The sequence below is a fragment of the Pezoporus flaviventris genome, unplaced genomic scaffold (genome assembly GCF_033815535.1).
Source record: "Pezoporus flaviventris isolate CSIRO_AGI_PZ_B2104156 unplaced genomic scaffold, CSIRO_AGI_Pfla_v1 ptg000035l, whole genome shotgun sequence".
NCBI lineage: Eukaryota > Metazoa > Chordata > Aves > Psittaciformes > Psittacidae > Pezoporus > Pezoporus flaviventris.
The window spans coordinates 10,251,966-10,269,937 of NW_026892583.1; the positions used below are offsets into that span (position 1 = coordinate 10,251,966).

The 17,972-nt window shown below is 47.3% G+C and overlaps 1 protein-coding gene across 1 annotated transcript; it reads right to left on the reverse strand.

Annotated features, from left to right (window-relative positions):
• Positions 1 to 9: 9 nt before the first annotated feature.
• CDKL1 (cyclin dependent kinase like 1) lies at positions 10 to 17,390 on the reverse strand. Its single transcript, XM_061462528.1, has 9 exons — positions 17,170 to 17,390; positions 11,471 to 11,592; positions 9,092 to 9,164; positions 6,837 to 6,927; positions 5,877 to 6,077; positions 2,600 to 2,682; positions 2,002 to 2,058; positions 1,219 to 1,374; positions 10 to 340 (listed from the first exon to the last, which is right to left on the reverse strand). Exons 1-9 carry the CDS (start codon positions 17,335 to 17,337, stop codon positions 233 to 235), a joined length of 1,059 nt encoding a protein of 352 aa, XP_061318512.1. The 5' UTR covers positions 17,338 to 17,390; the 3' UTR covers positions 10 to 232.
• Positions 17,391 to 17,972: the final 582 nt, after the last annotated feature.

Below are 17,972 nucleotides of genomic sequence, written 5' to 3' on the forward strand. Positions count from 1 at the left end.
AACCATGAATTAAAGCAAATTAAATGTATTTTCCTTGGTACGCAGAGCACTGACTAACAGGAGCTTGGAGTTCTCTCTGTGCATCACTTCTGTTACTGACCCAGAGTACGTCACAGACCACTTTTGTGTATGTCCTAACAAGCAGTAATTTTGTTTTCCACCATTATTCCTTTTATAAATTGTGAAATGACTTGAACTTTGATCAGTGAATAGTTTTTAATTTGCCATCCAATTAGATGTTAGGGAAATGATAGTTTGATTTTCTCGTTTTGCAGCAGTACTTCTTGGTGTCCAACGCTGGTAGTACATTACTACTGGTTAACTGAGGCAGGTACTGTAACTGAAAGAAAAGTTACATAGTGTGTATTTGTTTGAAAGGAGACTAAAGCATGCATTTTATTTTTTCAAATGGAATATAAGCTATAACTGTATTCATCCTGTAATCCTGTGCTTTTCACAGGAGCTGGGCTTCTACAACTGGACCGGAACCAGAACAGCTCATTAAAGTTCTTTCTTCCAGTCATCCAGGACAGGAAAAATATTACTGTTATATCCCATGCCACAGAATATAGAAGAGGCAAGTCAGTTTGATCCAGGAATTTATACGCTGTAACAGTTCTCCATCCCACACCTCCAAACTCCCTGCTGTCTTGGGGAATGTGGCTCGCAGGAACACAGAACTGAACGCCTCTCCTCCAGAGGCTGGACCGGAGACTTGGGCTGGCGTCTGGAAAGACTGAACTGGGAAACATATGCTTGGCAGAAACACCCAGTGCATTGTGTAACATCTGGAACTACATAAGGGATCATATCCCATCAGCAGTTACAAACAGAACTGGGCATTTTTGCCATCTTCATAACTTGGAATTCAAAAGCACCAAAAAGATACCAGAGAACTCCAAATGAAACCAGCCACACCAGCCTGTCCAGCTATCCTGCTATTCTTTGTCAGGAATGCACATTCCTGGATAAACCTGATCTTTCACATGATGTGCTGCTTACCCCAGCGACCCAGTGGAGCTGCACACTGAATTCAGTTTGTACTGAGTTACTCTTTAGCCAAGAGGTTAATTTTCTCCTCGGGCTGAAATTAAGATGGGTCCAAGGCAGGAGCTCGCTCTCACCGTTAACTGCCCCCATGAGCCCACCTCCTGCAAGCCCAACAAAGAGAACCCCTCCTCAGGTACAGAACATGAAATACTACTATGAAAATGTTACCCCTGGCACATGCTTTTGAGTCAGCCGGGTTGGTTTCCGAGCTGCTTTTCCATGTTCTTTGCCCATATCCACTGCTTCCCTAATGCTGTCAAAGTAGGGGTGCTGCAGCAGCTGCTCACAGGTCTGCCTCTCTGCAGGGTCCATACGAAGGCAACTCTTTGAAAAAAGATGAAGTAATGGTTCACATGAAACACCCGTTAAACAGGTCTGCACAATTCCAGCTACTCACCAAGCCAACGACTATTCACACGGGTACAGTTGTTAATATTTTTCTTAATGGATTCTAAGAGTGGCTTTCCAGAGTCAGCATAAGGCATGCAAAGCAGCCAATACCCAACAACTGCCATAAGGCAGTAGCAGAAATTGCAGCTAGAGGGACAGTTGCAATTGAATGGTGTAGCAAACTTCTACAAACAGTTCAGCCCACAACCTTCATTTGAACTGAACAACTTTCTTAAGCAGGGGACTCCACTATGGCACTAGCCCTGTTGTGCCAGTGTGCAGCATAGCCAGGACTGTCCACAACTGCACCTTCTTGTTAATGTCTCCATCCTCACAGTTTCCATTCACTGCATCCTACTAAGGGAATAATATGTTTTCCACCTCCATGGTAAAAAGGAGTGGATTAAAAGTCCTCTCCAAATCCCCTGCAGCTCTGCTTTAAAATTAATTTCTGATAATTCAGTAGCTGACTCTCAAACCATTTACCAGCTGATAAGCAAAACCAGGCTGCATTTGCTAAGTCTTGGTGCAAAGCTCCTCCATGAGTGGTAGTTTTCTTACCTTCATGAGAGCTAGAGCAGAGTATGAAATATGAGGGAATTTCATTTCTAACGGCTCCTGGAGAGAAAACAAGAGTGAGTGTACTCAGGTTAGCCAGCTTTGAATTCATCAGGGTACAGAGAATCAGCTTTCCACAGCAACGTGACCTGTACCTCACAAAACATGTCTCTCACTTCATGCACTTAGAGGAATGCTACTGGCATTACTGAGGATGGGTAGGTTGGCTGCTGTGCCACCAGAACCAGGGCAAGGAGCAGAGATTAAGCATTTCTGACTGCTTTTACATAGGATATTTGTTAAAATGTCATGAGAGGGGTTCAGCCACCTCCAAATACTCTGGTGGACATTGGCAAAGTAGAGGGCAAAACTTCTGGATAGGGAAAAAATTCTGTGCAGCAAATGACTGGTCACACTGAGCAAGCGAGGCTTTTCCAGCTCTGATTCCAAAGCAGACAGCATGTGTACTCTGGGTAGAAAGAAGCAGGAACACTTCTCTGTCTGAACACTTCATCTCTTTAGCACTACACATAGACTGCTGGTTAGCACTGCACATAGATTGCTTAGGCTCAAGGGAAGTGTGTCTGGAGAGAGCTCTTACCATGCTTTCCGGGTCTGGAATTCTTATCCCATTGAAGAACTGGTTGGTGCTGAACACTTGCCGGTGCCTGGGAATAAGATCCCCTTTGACCAAGAATGAAAGTAAAAAAGCAAAGTTGGATTAATTTGCTAGTTTTACACACCCTGCATTGAACAAGCTGACAAGGCTGACACCATCCGAGAGAATGTCTGAAGACATGGAATAACATCAAGTGAGCTGATGAAACCTTCTTTTGCAAAAACTAATGTCCACCTCTAACACTGGTGATCCCACAGCTGTGTGACTGTGCTGAAGGAAAGCCAGGGCCACATAGCTCCAGCTGCCCGTGGTCACAGCTGCCCAGGACCTTGTGCTGTGAACAACTCAAAGAAATTCAGCTGGTGGGAGGATGTTTTGTAGCAGCAGTACCCAGCTACCATGCACTGGTGAGAAACTCAACATGATCTGGCAGTGTGCACTTGCAGCCCAGAAAGCCAACTGTGTTCTGGGCTGCATCACCAGCAGCATGGCCAGCAAGCTGAGGGAGGGGATTCTCCCCCTCTACTTCATGTCTGTGAGACCCCACCTGCAGTCCTGCATCCAGCTGTGGGTCCACAGGGTAAGAAGTATGTAGACCTGCTGGAGTGAGTCCAGAGGAGGTCATGAAGGTGTTCAGAAGGCTGGAGCACCTCAGCTCTGGAGACAGGCTGAGAGCTGGGGCTGTTCAGCCTGGAGAAGAGAGGGTTCTCTCCAAGGAGACCTTAGAGCAGCTTCCAGTACCTAAAGGGGCTGACAAGAAGCTGGAGAGGTACTTCTGACAAGGGTCTGTTACGGACAGGACAAGGGGGAATGGCTTTAAACTGACAGAGAGCAGATTTAGATTAGCTATTAGGAAGAAGTTCTTCCCTGTGAGGGTGGTGAGGCACTGGCACAGGTTGCCCAGAGAAGCTGTGGCTGCTCCATCCCTGGCAGTGTTAAAGGCCAGGTTGGACAGCGCTTGGAGCAGCCTGTTCTAGTGGAAGGTGTCTCTGCCCATGGCAGGGGGTTGTAACTGGATGACCTTTAAGGTCCCTTTCAACCCAAACCATTCTAGGATTCTATGATCTTCCAGGCTCTGTGTTGTGTGGCAAAGTGGCTTTTATGAACTGCGGCCACTATACCTGGGGGCCTAAAAAATACATATTTCTATGTATCTCCCCATGCCAAACACCTGATCTGATCCTATCACTGCATTATCTGAGTAACTGCAAATTTGGATTTGCACTAGCAAGAAGACCCCTTGGTAAAACACCAGGGAATAAGGTGGGCAAGGCACTAAGTTGCATAAACATGTCTGCTCTGTGCCAGCTCCTGGATCTCCACTCTGTGCTGACTGAACTCTGGATGTGTGTACCAGTGAACAGGAGAACATGTTTCAGCATCATAGCTAGAGGGTGCTGTGCAAACACCTACGAGGATCTGAAACTCCAGCCATGGCACATCACCCAGCTTCAGCCAGGGATCCTTCCCAAAGTATTAAGCAGGATCAGACCAGCAGCTACCTCCCCTGCTCACATCAGACATGATGGACCAACCCTGGGCTCTGATGAGCAACTGGCAGGAGCCACTGTTTGTTTTGGAGGTGGCTGTCTGGCAGCGTGAGCAGCATTGTTGATGTGCTCTCTTGGAGGGAGGGTGAGGCAAGCTCTGCTGGCCTGCTCTCCATGCCAATGCTGTGTTTCAGCATTTTCAAAGGCAAAGGGTTCCCAAGAGGCAGCCTGTCTGCATAAACAGTTGTTGCTTCTCTGACTGCTGGAAGGGGACAGGCTAACCACAAGTGTTCTAGCTTCATTAAAATTTAACTCATATTGGGTGAAATTATTTTTCTACACTCCTGAGGATGTTGTATAGAAAAGAGATTAAATGTAGCACCAACAGGAACAAGCTGTAGCTTTTTCCCAGCACAGCTTCATGTCTCTTTCTCAAAGCTTAGAGCAGCTCAGAGCAAGCTAAATGTTAAAATCAAACCTGTAACAAAAGAGCAGTACACCAGCCAAACTACCATAATTACACAGCTTTGGCCAAGGAGCTTTTGCTGCCTCAGTCTGTCACCTGGATCAAAAGGGAATTTCTTCTGGCCGAAACCCTATCATTAAAAATAAATGATAACTTACTTAACACTGGCAGAAACATATTCTGGAGGATGAAGCAATCAACGTTGAACTGCTTTTCCAGCTAAGGAGCTTTTCCATTTAAAGCCATTAGTCACCTTTATGGTTTTATAAACTGCTCAGCAAAACCTACCATTTTCAGTTCATTTCAACAAATTTCAACTAAAAGTGAGGAGTTGTTCCTTTCCACCTGAGCCATCAGATGTTACACACCAAGGTCAAACTCAATCAATGAGACAAGATTAATTTAAGTGTCATACAGATAATGTCTCTTTTATTTAACCCCTGTTCCAAATATGGAGCAACTCCTAAAATTCCTTGGTGAATAAAGACAAAGGGAACAGACAAATTTCAGTGTTCACACTCTCTTTCCCAAGCACACAGCTATCCGCAGGCACTGGCAATGTTTATGAGACCTCCAAAGCTGTGATAAACTAAATCCAACTATTTGTTATCTAGAGGCAGGGACTGCTTTGCTTGGTACCAAACCCTGAAAAATACCTGGATCTTTCTCACCTTTATGCAAAACATCCCTGGTCCTTTCTGATACAGGCACCCCATTTTTCTATCTGTGTGGGGACAGCTGAAGATGGGCAGGACAGCAGCAGAGATGGTTGTTCCTATGCCACCTGTGCAGGGCTGGCCTTGTGCTCCTCACACCCTGTACCACCCCAAAAGAGCAAGAGAGGCATCTGATGGTCACCCAACACATCTTACATCTTTCTTAAACCACCAGGCTCCAGAGCCAGCTTCCAAGAGACCACCACTGCTACAGAGAGTAGAAGGATGGTCTTGGGCAGTTTGCAGGCAATGATCCTACTTACACAACCCTGTCCATTTTAGCCACAGTCTGGCACTGCTGGCTCACACAAGCTGAAGCCACAGATCTGTTTCTGAAGAACAGTCAACACCCACATAGATGCCAACTTTGTTTCCCCTGGACCTGCAGCAGCACCTGTCACATCCTAACAAGATGTACACATGTAAGTCATGCCAGTAAAACCCAGCTCTTATAAAAAAGGAGAGATCCACTGCATAAATTCACCTCCTGGCTAAACCTGATTTCCACCACAGAGGACAGTCCTCCAGGCAAGCTGTAGTCCTGCCAAAGGCATCAGGAAGGCCAAGGCTCTGACCAGGACACTTACCTAGGGTTCTCCGGATGAGGTACAGCTGGTCAACGTCAGACTTGCCAGGCCACAGGGGGACCCCAGACAGCAACTCTGCAAAGACGCAACCTATTGCCCACACGTCTACAGGAGGTCCATACTGGTTGTCTCCCACAAGTAACTCCGGAGAGCGGTACCACCTGGTAGCCACATAGTCTGTGTAATAATCACTCGGACCAGCTAGGTTGGGGTCAGGAAGGAGAGAAATAAACAGGAATATAGGATCAGAACAATGAAGATGAGCAACTATAAGTCGTTACACATGTTGGGGCACCTCCTGGGCAGGCAATAGCTACAGGAACAGAATGAGTCACTGGCCACTAGCAAAACCTAACTTTGGAAACACTTCAGATATGGCAAAAATCAAGACCGTATTTTTCTCCCAATGAAAATATGCAGAGCTCCACAGCAGGGCCCTGCATCAGCCAGTGGTCAGTTCTCAGAGCCCACGTGATTTGTTTGAACAAGAGCTAAAAAAACCCAGATTAGGGGGTTTATTTACCATGGAAAATGTGAGACCATTGTTTGCAGAGACAGTGCCTTCTGCCAGAGGGGCTCCTCCTGCCAGGGAACTCCAGCTGTGTCTCCAGCATTGCATAAACAACGGCTGGGCAGCTCCAAGATGCCCAAGGCCAACTTCCACCTACCAGTGCCAGCACCACCAGCAGTTCAGCTGCACCAGCAGGGAGCTCAGGCCAAGTTTGTTTACAGAGGCACTTGGTATCCCAGTGCCTGGGCTAGCTCCCTTTAAACTGGTTTGTGGATCTCTTCTTGCCCTTTAGCAGAGCTTCTCTATGAAAACATGCCAGCCTTTATACAGGATGATTTATACATGCATCAAAGACAAGTTAGTCTTTACTGATGTTTGGAAGCCTGATCCTACACTTTCTTTGAGCTTTCAAGTGTTAACAACCTGTATAAGTAGCATGTGGCACTCACTCAGTATGCGAGCAAATCCAAAGTCACAAAGTTTGATGACCGAGTGCTTTGTTATCAAGATGTTTTCTGGCTTTACATCTCGGTGGATGCACTGGAAATGGAAAAAACCCCAAGGTTAGAAGCAAGTCTTTAACCTGGCCATCAGATAAAGAACCTCTTAATTCAGCCGCACAGCCCTTGCACATTGTGCTGGGCAATCATTCCTGCTGAAAGAGAAGACGGAAGGATTTCTTAATAGCAGCTAAAGCTACGTCCTGCTGAGCAGGACAATTACCCTGAGTATACCCCACCTTTGGGATGAGACACTACAGGCTCCCAGCTCCAACTGCATAGCTCTGTATCACTTGGACAACACCAAGTCAGCTCCCCAGAACTAGCTGGGAATCTGCTAGAAGGAGGAGCGAGGTTTGCATAACAAGGATTGTTGTTAACCTGGCTCTCTGCAAATGCAACTCACTTGAAACAGCTATGTGAAACACACTCCCAAAAAAGGGACTTGGGTTTACAAATATGTAAGGAGATCCTAATGAGAGGTGTTTAGGTCCTTTAGGATCTTGGACAAGTCCATGAACTGTATTTACTGATAATCTAGTAGACAAGCAAGTGATTTTGCTGGCAAAACTTACAGATGAGATGAAGGCTACCTTTTATATACGGGACTTTATCTATCCTTGCAGATGCCAGAGCATGCCTGGTATTCCTTCTACGCAGCACAGGTGAGACACATCCAGAGTTCTGTGTCCAGCTTTGGGATCCTCAGTAGGGGAAAATGTGGGCATACTGGAGTCACTCCAGTGAAGGGCCACTAAAATGATTCAGGGATTGAGGTATCTGGTATTTAAGGAGAGGATGAGCGAGATGGGACCATCATTCATTCAACATGGAGAAGAGAAGGCTCAGGGGGGACCTTATCAATGTGCATAAATACCTGATTGGAAGAAGTAAAGAAAACCAGGCTGTCCAAAGAGTTTGTGGAGCCTCCATCCTTGGAGGTACTTGAACCCTGACTGGAAAAATCTCTGAGCGGCCTGCGCTGGCTGCCCAGCTTGAGAAGGGGGTGTGGATGAGATGATCTCCAGAGGTCCCTTCCAACATCAGCAATTCTGTGATTCCTGGGAGGTTGACCTTGCCTGCTGAAGGTTCACAACAACTGAATTTGGGCTTGGCAAAGAGTTTCTATTGATCAAACTAGCAGCAACCTTAATTTCTTCTGCCAATTTACAAAAGGTGTTTTCTACTGAAATCACCAGGGTCTAGCTCACGTTGTCTCTCCCCTACCATCACCTCAGCTCAAACACATCAGACTTTTCCTAGCTAAGCTGGTAGATTACTGTGTCTCCTCCTGAGGACTGAAATGCTGCATGTTACACCGGTGTCATGGAGTTCCAAAAAGGGCAGCTGCATAAAACTTCATTACCTGTGATCTACAGCTGGTCAGACTGCAGCATCTCATTGTTCCCTCTGCTTTAAAACTCCATTAAATCTTTCAGACTGAGTGGAAGAATAGAAAAAAGAAGCGAAACAACAGATCTTGGAAGCAAGACAGACCTATGGCCAAGTTCCTGTGGTTCAACTGGACATACTTCTCCCAGCAAAGACAAAACACCCATTCCAGACCGATCTCCTGCTTGACTCTTAAACCTCACACATTGGAAAATAAACAAAACCAAAGACAATTACAACTAAGTTTGCCTACAGAACTTCTACAAAAGTCTCCTTTCTTTCCCTGCTTCTTAAAGAATCCCTATTGCTTTCTATGAAGTATGTGTCACTTACAGAACACTCACCTCCCTCCAGAAAGCAGAAGAGGGGTTGTAAAACTGGTTTATTGAATCTAATATTTGTAACTTTTTTAGCTGGTGTCATGATTCAATACCTATGACTATCAACAGAAGGGCTTTTTGTGAAATCACCAGGACTTTGCTCAGGTCTCAGCTGATGAGATGTTAAGCCAGATTTCTAAATGTCAGTGGCACTGGGAACACAAAGGGATATATACCTGCTCAGCCTGGAAGCTTATCCAAGGTCATTAGTGCAAATCATTCCTTGACAGCAAACCCAAGGGACCTGCGTGATAGGGAATGCAGCTGTTGCGGGTATACACCAGTATTTCAGATACATGTTTCTTGTTGAAAACAGGAAATTTCATCTGACTTCATCCCATGAAAACCATGTCATGAGGAAAACGGCAACAGAATCTCCATTCCTCCAAGGCCACATTTACAGCAATCAGTAGTGCTGTTTAGGGGACTTACATTGTGTTTATGGCAGAAGTTCACAGCTTGGAGGGTCTGCCAGATTATGCTCTTCACTAGATGTTCCGGCACCCTGTTTTTAAAAAAGCACATTTTTATTTTGGCCATTAAAAATAACTTCACTGTTGCAGGAAAAAGGAAGTAGAGGCCTTTTGAGTGCTAACACTGCACAGGATTCTGTGACCAAAACCATCAGGATCAGGTCAGAAAACTTAGAGGAAAAACACTAGGCACATTTTCTTGCTATAAGTAAGTTATAAGAAACACATAATAACCCTCAGTTTGTTGATCTTCCAGTGCAGCTAACCTGTCATGCTGGGCGGCTGGTGGTGAAGCCTGTTTGTACCTTTTACCAGGTTTCAGAGCTGAGGCTGAGGTGCATCCCTGCACAAAGCAACGCTCTCCTGTGAGACTGCCCTTCAAGCATCACAGGAGCGTCAAAAGGAATGTCAATACCACTTCCAAATCCAGTCAGTGCAACAAGATAGAAGGATTTATGTCAGGTAAGAGCATGCCAGCAGGTCTGGTACCACTCAATCACAGCCAGCATGAAGTCTGCCAGCTGATGACCACACATCAACACATGAAAGTCGGTGTCAAATCCTGCCTTGTGGCTGTGCTTAGCAGCCATGCTTCCTGGCAATCCCAAAACACCAGCAAGCATTTCTGCCTCTGCAGCTGCTCAGAGTTGGAAGTGGTGAAATATCCGGGGTATAAACGGACGACTTGCAATGCTGTCATGTCACTGATTGTCCAGAGAGGAGAGGTGACCAAAATGGGATGGGGAAGGATGTTCCTACAAGAGTATAAAGCTCTACTTCTGTTTGCATCTCCTCTTCTTCCCTCTAGCAGCTGGCAAACACTTCAGAGAAAGAAAACTCTGTGAAAGATCCAGCCTCCTCTCCTCTCTTTCAATTACTGTGCAACAGTTCTTAAACTTCCTTGTCAGCCTGTAAGCATCTTTAACAACCTCAGGAAAGGAAGAAGTGACAATCTTGGCACTTCCAAACTCAAATACCATTTTACTTCATGTATTTAATGCTGAAAGGCTTCTGATTCATCACAAATTAAAAACAAAACAAAAAAATATCCAAAAGAATTTTCAGGAATTCTGTTTTTTTCTGTAAGGCACCTTCTGCTGACAGCACTGAAGGTCTTGCTCTGACAGTGCTGGTGCAATGCTGGAGTTTCCTTGCAGAAACATCCTAGAGCACCCTGAAAGTACTGTGCTGACAGCCTGACAAGGGGATGAAGTTGGTCAAATAACCTGGGAACATGATGCAAAGAGGCCTGTGCCCACCTACCTTAATCCTGACCACAAAACACTTGACCATCTGACATAGCAAAGATCAAAAGCAAAGTATGCAACCAGGTGTTACATGTTCATTCACACTGGAGTTGTTCTGATGAACAGAAAGTAAATGTGAAGTATTTTCTCCAAAGAGGGTTATCCACCCTCTCTTCAGATTCCATGTGAACAGTTCAAACTGTGATGAAAGTTGCTCATCAGCTCACAAAGACATTACCTATCAGTGTGCTCCATTCTCCTTCAGAGCTCCCCATAAGGAAGAAAGAGAATAACAGGCTCTGTTTACTCAACCCCCAGTTAGTCTCCTGCAGGCAATTCATTTAGCTCCAGGCCTGTAAAATGATTTGTGAACTTCTGCTTAGCATTTCCATAGCACCAAGTCACTATGAATAATTAGGGACAATTTATTAAGTGGGAGTATCATTTATAATGTGTGAAAAGAACAAACCCTGTCCTGGAGAATGTTCCTTCTGCCCATGTAGCTCACACTGTGTGCAAGCACCTGTTAAAGAAGAAGGTATCTGACCAGGGAGTCCACTGAGGCTGTGCAGAGAGTTGCAGGCACAGCTTCTCGTAACTCCTGCCACCAACTTACTCCTTACCACTGCAGCATCACTAGAAGTCACTGGTCTGTCATACAGATCATCAGTGACATTGCTACAGACTTGTATATTTGGGTGCTCAGTGACACTCCCCCTATGCCCACAGCCCACAGGGACGTGCAACACACTAGGGGGAATGCCCACCTCCCACAGCAGCCCTAACCTCTTTGCAGTGAGACACAGAATGCTCCCAAGCCATTTGTGTTTGCTGCTGCCAAGCCAGCCAAAGAGCACCCAAACACTCAGGCTCAATGCTCCAGTCTCCTTGGTGAGCAACACGCAGAGGCTCATACACAATTCTTTTGGACATCACTGCTATATCACAGGAACAAAGCAAGTCCGGGGCACTGGGCTGGGAAACCTCTCCTGTACTTAATGAAATTCCTCTGAAAACTCTGCAGAGCAGCAACACCATAGACACCCCTTAATCTTTTGTTCAAAGCTCCCAGTGAGAAACAGGCCACTCACCCCTGGGGGTGCTTGTCCAGCTCATGGAGAACTGTGTGGTCGCAGTATTCGAAGACCAGATGCAGCCTGCGTTTCCTCCTGAACACTTCCAGCAGGTTCACCAGATTGGGGTGTTTCAGTTGCTGTAACACACAGTGGATGGAGTGGTTAGTTACTGCACAGGGGAGTGGGGTAAAGAGGTGGGACAGTGCTTTTGCCCCCAAGGGTCTCAATTTCTTAAGCTGAAACCTTTTATGCAAGCACAAGACAACATGAAGAAGCAGCTCAGCTATAGCTCAGCCTGTGGTGTAGTTATTTTAGGAACTGACTGTGAGTAACAAGTCAGCTTGGCTTCAGTGAGTGCCCCTTAGAAAAGATGCTCATAGATACAGAATTCATCATGGTGCCTACAGCTATTCCAGCAGCACCTTTCATTGTATATATCCAGCCTCCGACTGCACCACAATGAAGAGCAGCTCTCCCTGGAGAACAGCTTTTGAAATCACACATGTAAGAGCCTGTAGCAGGCTAACATAAGTTTAGGAGAAACCAAGAGCTCCTCTAGTAAGTGTAAGTAAAGCAGATGGGCTCAGCTTCACCTACTTATTGTCAGAATCTGGGAGGGTTAATTAGGAGAATTTTTATTGCTGCTCCCTCCTTTCCCTTTTAATCTGCTTCATGTGCTCATACCAAGGCTTCCTCTCCTGGGGAGCTGAGACAGCTTCTTCCCACACGCAAAGACTGAGCACAGCATGGTTGTTCAAACACACCTTGGAAGAGGTGAGGGTGGACATTACTGAAGCTTCTAATTTCCTGTTCTTTTACCCACATTTTGAGGGAGTGCTGGGAGAGGGCCTGAATCAAGGGGCATAACATTGTGCTCGGAAAAGAAAACAAACAAAAGCCAGACCCAGCTGAGGAATGCTATTTCTTTTCTGATGACTCATGGAACCATCCCCTCTGCTTGCAGGGACCTGTATCCACCAGTGCTTTGCCTGACCAAGGCTTAGAATAAACATGTTTCTAAGCAAGAAGGCTGGAAAGGGCATTGCCTAGGAGTTACGCTAATGCCACTTTCTAATGTGCCTGTGAGACATCTGGGAAAGCCTGCAAAGTGGAAGGAAGAGGAGAGTCAAAACTAGAGAAAACTGTAAGGGGTACCAACTGAGGAATGCAGCTGTTTGGAGAAGCACCCAGTTAACCGCAAGGAGCTCTGAAATCCACAACTTGAATCCTGAGGTTAACCAGTGAGCTTGAGTAAAAGAGCAGGTCAGTAGAAAACCCCACCATACCTCATTGCCAGTCTGTCACGACAGTAGGGACATGGCAGGGGCCATTTCAGTGCTCCAGTGGGCACTGTGGGACCCTTTGCAAAATGTAATTTTCTCCAAGCATGTCACTATAAAAGTCTCTTGAAAAGAGAGACCTTTCAGGGAGCTCACTGCCTCTGGGGGACATCATACTGAACCCAAACTACACTAAGCCCATATGCCAACACCACACAGCATCCCTGGTAGTGTACAGGTGGCTATTCCAGTCCTGCAAACCAGCAGCAAGGAACTGGTCTGTCTAAACAGCATCTCTTAACTACATACGTTGCTTGTTCCTTCAATTCTGCTCACACTGTGTAAACCACATGCCAAGATCAAAGACCTTCACACCCATCTGGATCAAATCTAGGTCACAACCAAGACCTTCCGAGTACTTCTTCAGTCCTCTGTGGTATTTTTACACTGAGTGCCTTCCCTCTCTAGCACAAGGTACCCAACAGTGTCAGCAGGGACTGACCTTCAGTGTAACCTTCTCTGTCCTGACCATGTCTCCTGACCTCACATAATGGATGGACTTCTCTGCATACCCTTAGTTCCTATGGCAAGGCTGCTAAGCCACAAGGGGGGAGGCTTGTAACACTTCTCAAACTTTCCTATCTACCTAGTAGTACCTCTATTCTCACCACTTCCTTATTCACTTCAAAAAAGATGAACAGAGAACAGCCTGCAAGCCTGCTGAAAATTCCAGCAATGATAGCAATTCTCCCAGGAATTGTGTGCATGCCATGCTACTTAGCCTGTTAAGCATATTCACATAGAACAAAGTACCTACTTACCACGTGCACATTAGAGAAAGCCCAGTCTACCAGTTCAGACTCCCCCACAGAAGTCAGAATGCTGCTGTGGCTCTGAATGCCCAGACCAGCAGCTCCTGATACACTGCATAATGCAGAGCCTTCCTTTTCCATGCATTCGGCGTGTTGCCATATTATGTTCTCAGATCAGTGATAACTGATCAGAGATACCCGAGAGCAAGCTGGGCCTCCATCAACTATGCTGCGCAACAGGCACGTGATTCCTCTGTTACCCTCAGCAGATCTGCCTGCCAGGATGGACAAACTGCTGGGCACAGCAAAGCCTGCCAGCAGGAGGGAAACGGAGGAGATAAACCCTGCAGTGCTTACATTCCACTTTCAGAGAGAGGTGAGGATTGTACAGCAAGAAGAAAGTTAAATCAACAGTAACAGATTGAGATCTCTGGAAAACCTCTGTCAGTTACAGGCTGATTGTATGGGTCAGGCTTCAGAACATGCTGTGCTTGGGAGCATGACTGTGCTGGCTATCAGGACATGTGTGTGGAGTGCGGTTTATGGAGAGAGTAAGCCTGGACTTGGAAGCACACAGGCTCTCCAGGCATTTGGGTTCACTGGGCTGGGCCAGCATCTCTTTTGCAGGCAAGCATGCACACAAACCCACTGTTACCCTAACAACGTCCCTGTCAGGTAGAGAGGTGTTTCAGAGAGCAGTTTCTAAGGCTACCAAAGCTGCCAGTGGCTGGTTGCTGGCAGCACTAGGATGAGCATCCCCTCCCTGTCCCCGGCTTGGGTGACAAGACCACATGTCACCTTCCACAAAAACGTCAGATGTCTGACATGGGCTTTCCCCAAAAAGTCATAATTTCTCCCATGCTAGGCTAATAGGGATTATTTTCTATTTTCTATATGCACGCAGCTTTGCATTGCATTTTTCTCTCATCTTCTTTGCAATGTCAAAGCTAAAAACTGTCAGCCTTCATGTGAAGGCTGGGGAACCAACACCCTTCTAGAAACAGCAGCAGTGATGGGGGAACACACAGACTTGCTGTTTTCACATATTTCTGGCCTTTCCTATGGAATCAGGATCACGCAGGGTGCTTCAAGACTCTGCATACCACCACGCTCTCCCACCCCACCTCCCATGGCTCCCAGGGCCATCAAAAGTCCCTTATCTATAAGGTGTTTACTATGTAGAATAATAATTTATAAGGCCTTACAATTTTGCTGATGAAACACAGTCTCTACATCTTGACAAACACTTGTTGCCTAAGACAGGAAATACCTCAACAACCAACCAAACAAACTGTTACTATTTACAGAGGAAAAGTTGAAAAGCTACTCAAGCAGGTCTGCACTTGTTAAAATCAACAGTGCCCTGACACTGATCCTGCCATGGCAGCAGTGTCAACTTTGGACCCTGAAGGAAGATGCACTTATCATCTGCATTAAAAGTGACTTCTGCAATTATTTTCCTTTATGATCTTTAATATAATTTACATCTTAATGCATCTCCAGCCTTGTTTAATAAAGCTACTTGTCATCTGTTTGCTTCAGATGGGAGAAAAACACAGACTGCTTCTTCCCAAAATCCAACTGAAAAATAAATATGCCTTTTTTTCCTGGATGACGGCTCTTCTAGGGTGCCCCCTAGGCTTATTTTGCCTGTTTTTGCAGTGAGTAAAGAATCAGGCCTTCATATTCCTTTAGCAATAACATTTATACCACTTGTTTATACATAAATGCTCTATAAAAGTCAAGCACAAAGAGATTTTTGGAAAAGAAATACAAGAAATATTGTAACCTGTTGAAATCTTGTGTTTAATTGCAAATCTGAAAGCATTGGTTCCCAGGAAGCCAGTGAAGCTAACTCGAGGGAAGGGAACACTGAGTGCAACGAGAATCAACTGATGCTATGCAAATACCAACAGGCAGTGAAGTCTGGGAACGTTGTGCAGAAATCAGAGAACTAAGAATTTTGGGAAAGAAATTCTAAATAAAATGGAACATATTTCCCTGTGGATTTCTGTCAGGTTTTGTTAACTCCAAAATCCTAAATCATTGACTGTCTACAAGCTTGCACTGTGTTTAATCTGAATGCCACTTTTCTTGTAAAAAGGAGTCCTACTGGAAGCCATTATTTTAGAATGTATAATAAACCAACATGCTGCCAATATGGCTCTTTAATCAGTGTTTTAAAGCTATGGCTCTTCTGCAAGGAAAAGAGAAAGCTGGAGATGGAGAGATGATGGAGGTGTAGAGTACCCTGGAGAAAAGGGAACAACTCTCCATTTCTTGGAATACACAACTGAGGGTACCATGGGCCATCAGCAAGTTTATAACAAATATAAAGATATTTTTTCACAAGACATTCCTAAAGTTGCGGCACTCACTGCCTCAGGAAACCATGGAGACCAAATGAATACACCAGTTCAAAAAGAGATGGAACAAACTCCAGTTTATGAACGTCTGGTAAGCATGAAGCAATGGGTACAGCCTCTGGATCTAGAAACTTCACCTGAAAAATACATCTATGAAAGGAAATCTTACCCCATCCTCTCCCTCTTTCTCCCAGGTTTCTCCTCATTTCTGCATGCTTGATGGACTTCGGCTCTAACTTACTGCAAATGTCCTCATGCTTTTATTTTACCAGAAAAATAAACACAGAGGCTGAATAAGTAACCCATTTCTATGTGAGGATAAGTCCTCAGAGGAAAGTCAGGAAATGATTAGCCAAGACAAGGTGCTGCCATGGTTCACAGGTGCAGGTTCTACAGCTGCTTCCATGTAAGGTGAAAAACTCTGAGCCTACACAGCCCCTGACATTCAGTACATGGCTGGATAACTGCCTGCATGTCAGGGTCTGACACTGTGGATTCCCCCACAGCCAGGGGCTGAAGAAGTGTGTTAGAAAGAGGAGCTGGGGCAGATTTATAAAGAGCTAGGAGAGCTGTGCCCCACGGCTGTCCCCTACCTCATGCTATCCGGGATCACTTTTTGTTCACATACTTTACCAGAGCTTCAACAGTCCCCCTCTCTGGCGCCGACAGCGCACTGAGGGCAGAGCTGTGCCTGTACCGGCCAGGACATCGCTGCCTGCATGGGGGACAGAGCCCAGCTCAAGAGGGCACAGTGATGACTTTGCTGGTGCTCCCGCACCCGCGCAGAGGTCGGCCGGCAACTCGCTCTCTGCAGCGTCCCAGCTCCCACCTGCACCCATTCTCTCTGATCTGTGACAGCCTGGGCTGCGGAGGATCACCTCCGTCCCGAGGCATGTCCGTCCCTGGCCAGAGCGGTCAGACTCTCACCGGCACTGCCTTTCTGCCAGAGAAACGGACAGACTTGGGCGCTTCACATACCGCTCCCTCACATCCCGCCTCCTCGCTTCACCCCTTACGACGCCCCGTCTCTTCATGGTTGCTCTCATGGCCCTTCTCACGATGAGCTTCCTCCCTCACACCCGCTCCCGGGCAGCATCCTCAGGAACGCCCAGCCGCGATGGCGGGGAACAGTCCACCGCCGCCACGCCGGGAGCAGTGCCGTTCGCTGCGGAGCCCACCCTCCCCAGCCGTCCCCGGGGCGGATGACGCGAGGGGCTCGGAGAGCCAGCGGGGCCGGGGGCCCGTCTGCCGCCCACCTTCAGCATGCGGATCTCCCGCAGGGCGATCTTCCTGATCACTGGGTCCTCCTCGGACTCCAGGAACTTCTTGATGGCCACGATCTGACCGGTGTCCTTGTTGCGGCATTTGAAGACGACGCCGTAGGAGCCCTCCCCGACCTTGCCCAGCTTCTCGTACCGCTCCATGGTGCAGTGCCGGCGCGGCGCCGCAGCTTCCTCGCCTCTGCGGGCCCAGCTGTGGACCCAACAGCGGCCCCCGCGGCCACCGTTACCCCAGCGGCGCGGACAACGGCCCCGCCCGCCCTCCGCCAGCGCTGTGGCTGGGGCGGGCCCTGAGGGAGCGGGGGGGCCCGCGGGCGAGTGTCGGCGTGTGTCCCCGGGACGCTGAGGGGAGCGGGGGAGGAACCGCCCTGGGGACCACAAACCCAGGAAGGAGCGGGCCATGGCCGCTCTCGGGGACACAGGAGTCCCCCGCCTCCCTCAGGCCTCGCGTCCCACAGCTCCATTCTGCCTTCGCCCCCCCCTCAGCGCTCCGCAGTTTCACAGCGGCCGCTGTTTTTTACTGATCGCCCTGGAGGTTGGGGGGAAGAGGGAACACCTCCCCAGAGCGGGCAGCACCCGCACTCTCCTGTAGCTGCCTCCGAGGGCCAGCACCCGCTCCACAGCGAGGCCTGGCTGCCGCACAGGGTAAGGGGTTGCCTGTTTGGGAAGCACAGGCATCCTGTGGAGCGCTGCCACAGCGACGTTCCAGCTCCACGGTTGGTGTGGGGCCCGGAAGACGATGCATTTCCCTGTAACATCTCTGCCCTGTACAGTTCAAG

Excerpts from the sequence above, each read along its gene's own strand:
- CDKL1 (XM_061462528.1), bottom strand. The coding sequence starts at position 17,337 with ATGGAGCGGTACGAGAAGCTGGGCAAGGTCGGGGAGGGCTCCTACGGC. Across the intron at positions 2,683-5,876 it reads CCTCATCCGGAGAACCCTAG|GGGATCTTATTCCCAGGCAC; the intron begins GTAAGTGTCCTG and ends TCTTGGTCAAAG. Across the intron at positions 1,375-2,001 it reads CTGCTCTAGCTCTCATGAAG|AGTTGCCTTCGTATGGACCC; the intron begins GTAAGAAAACTA and ends CTTTTTTCAAAG.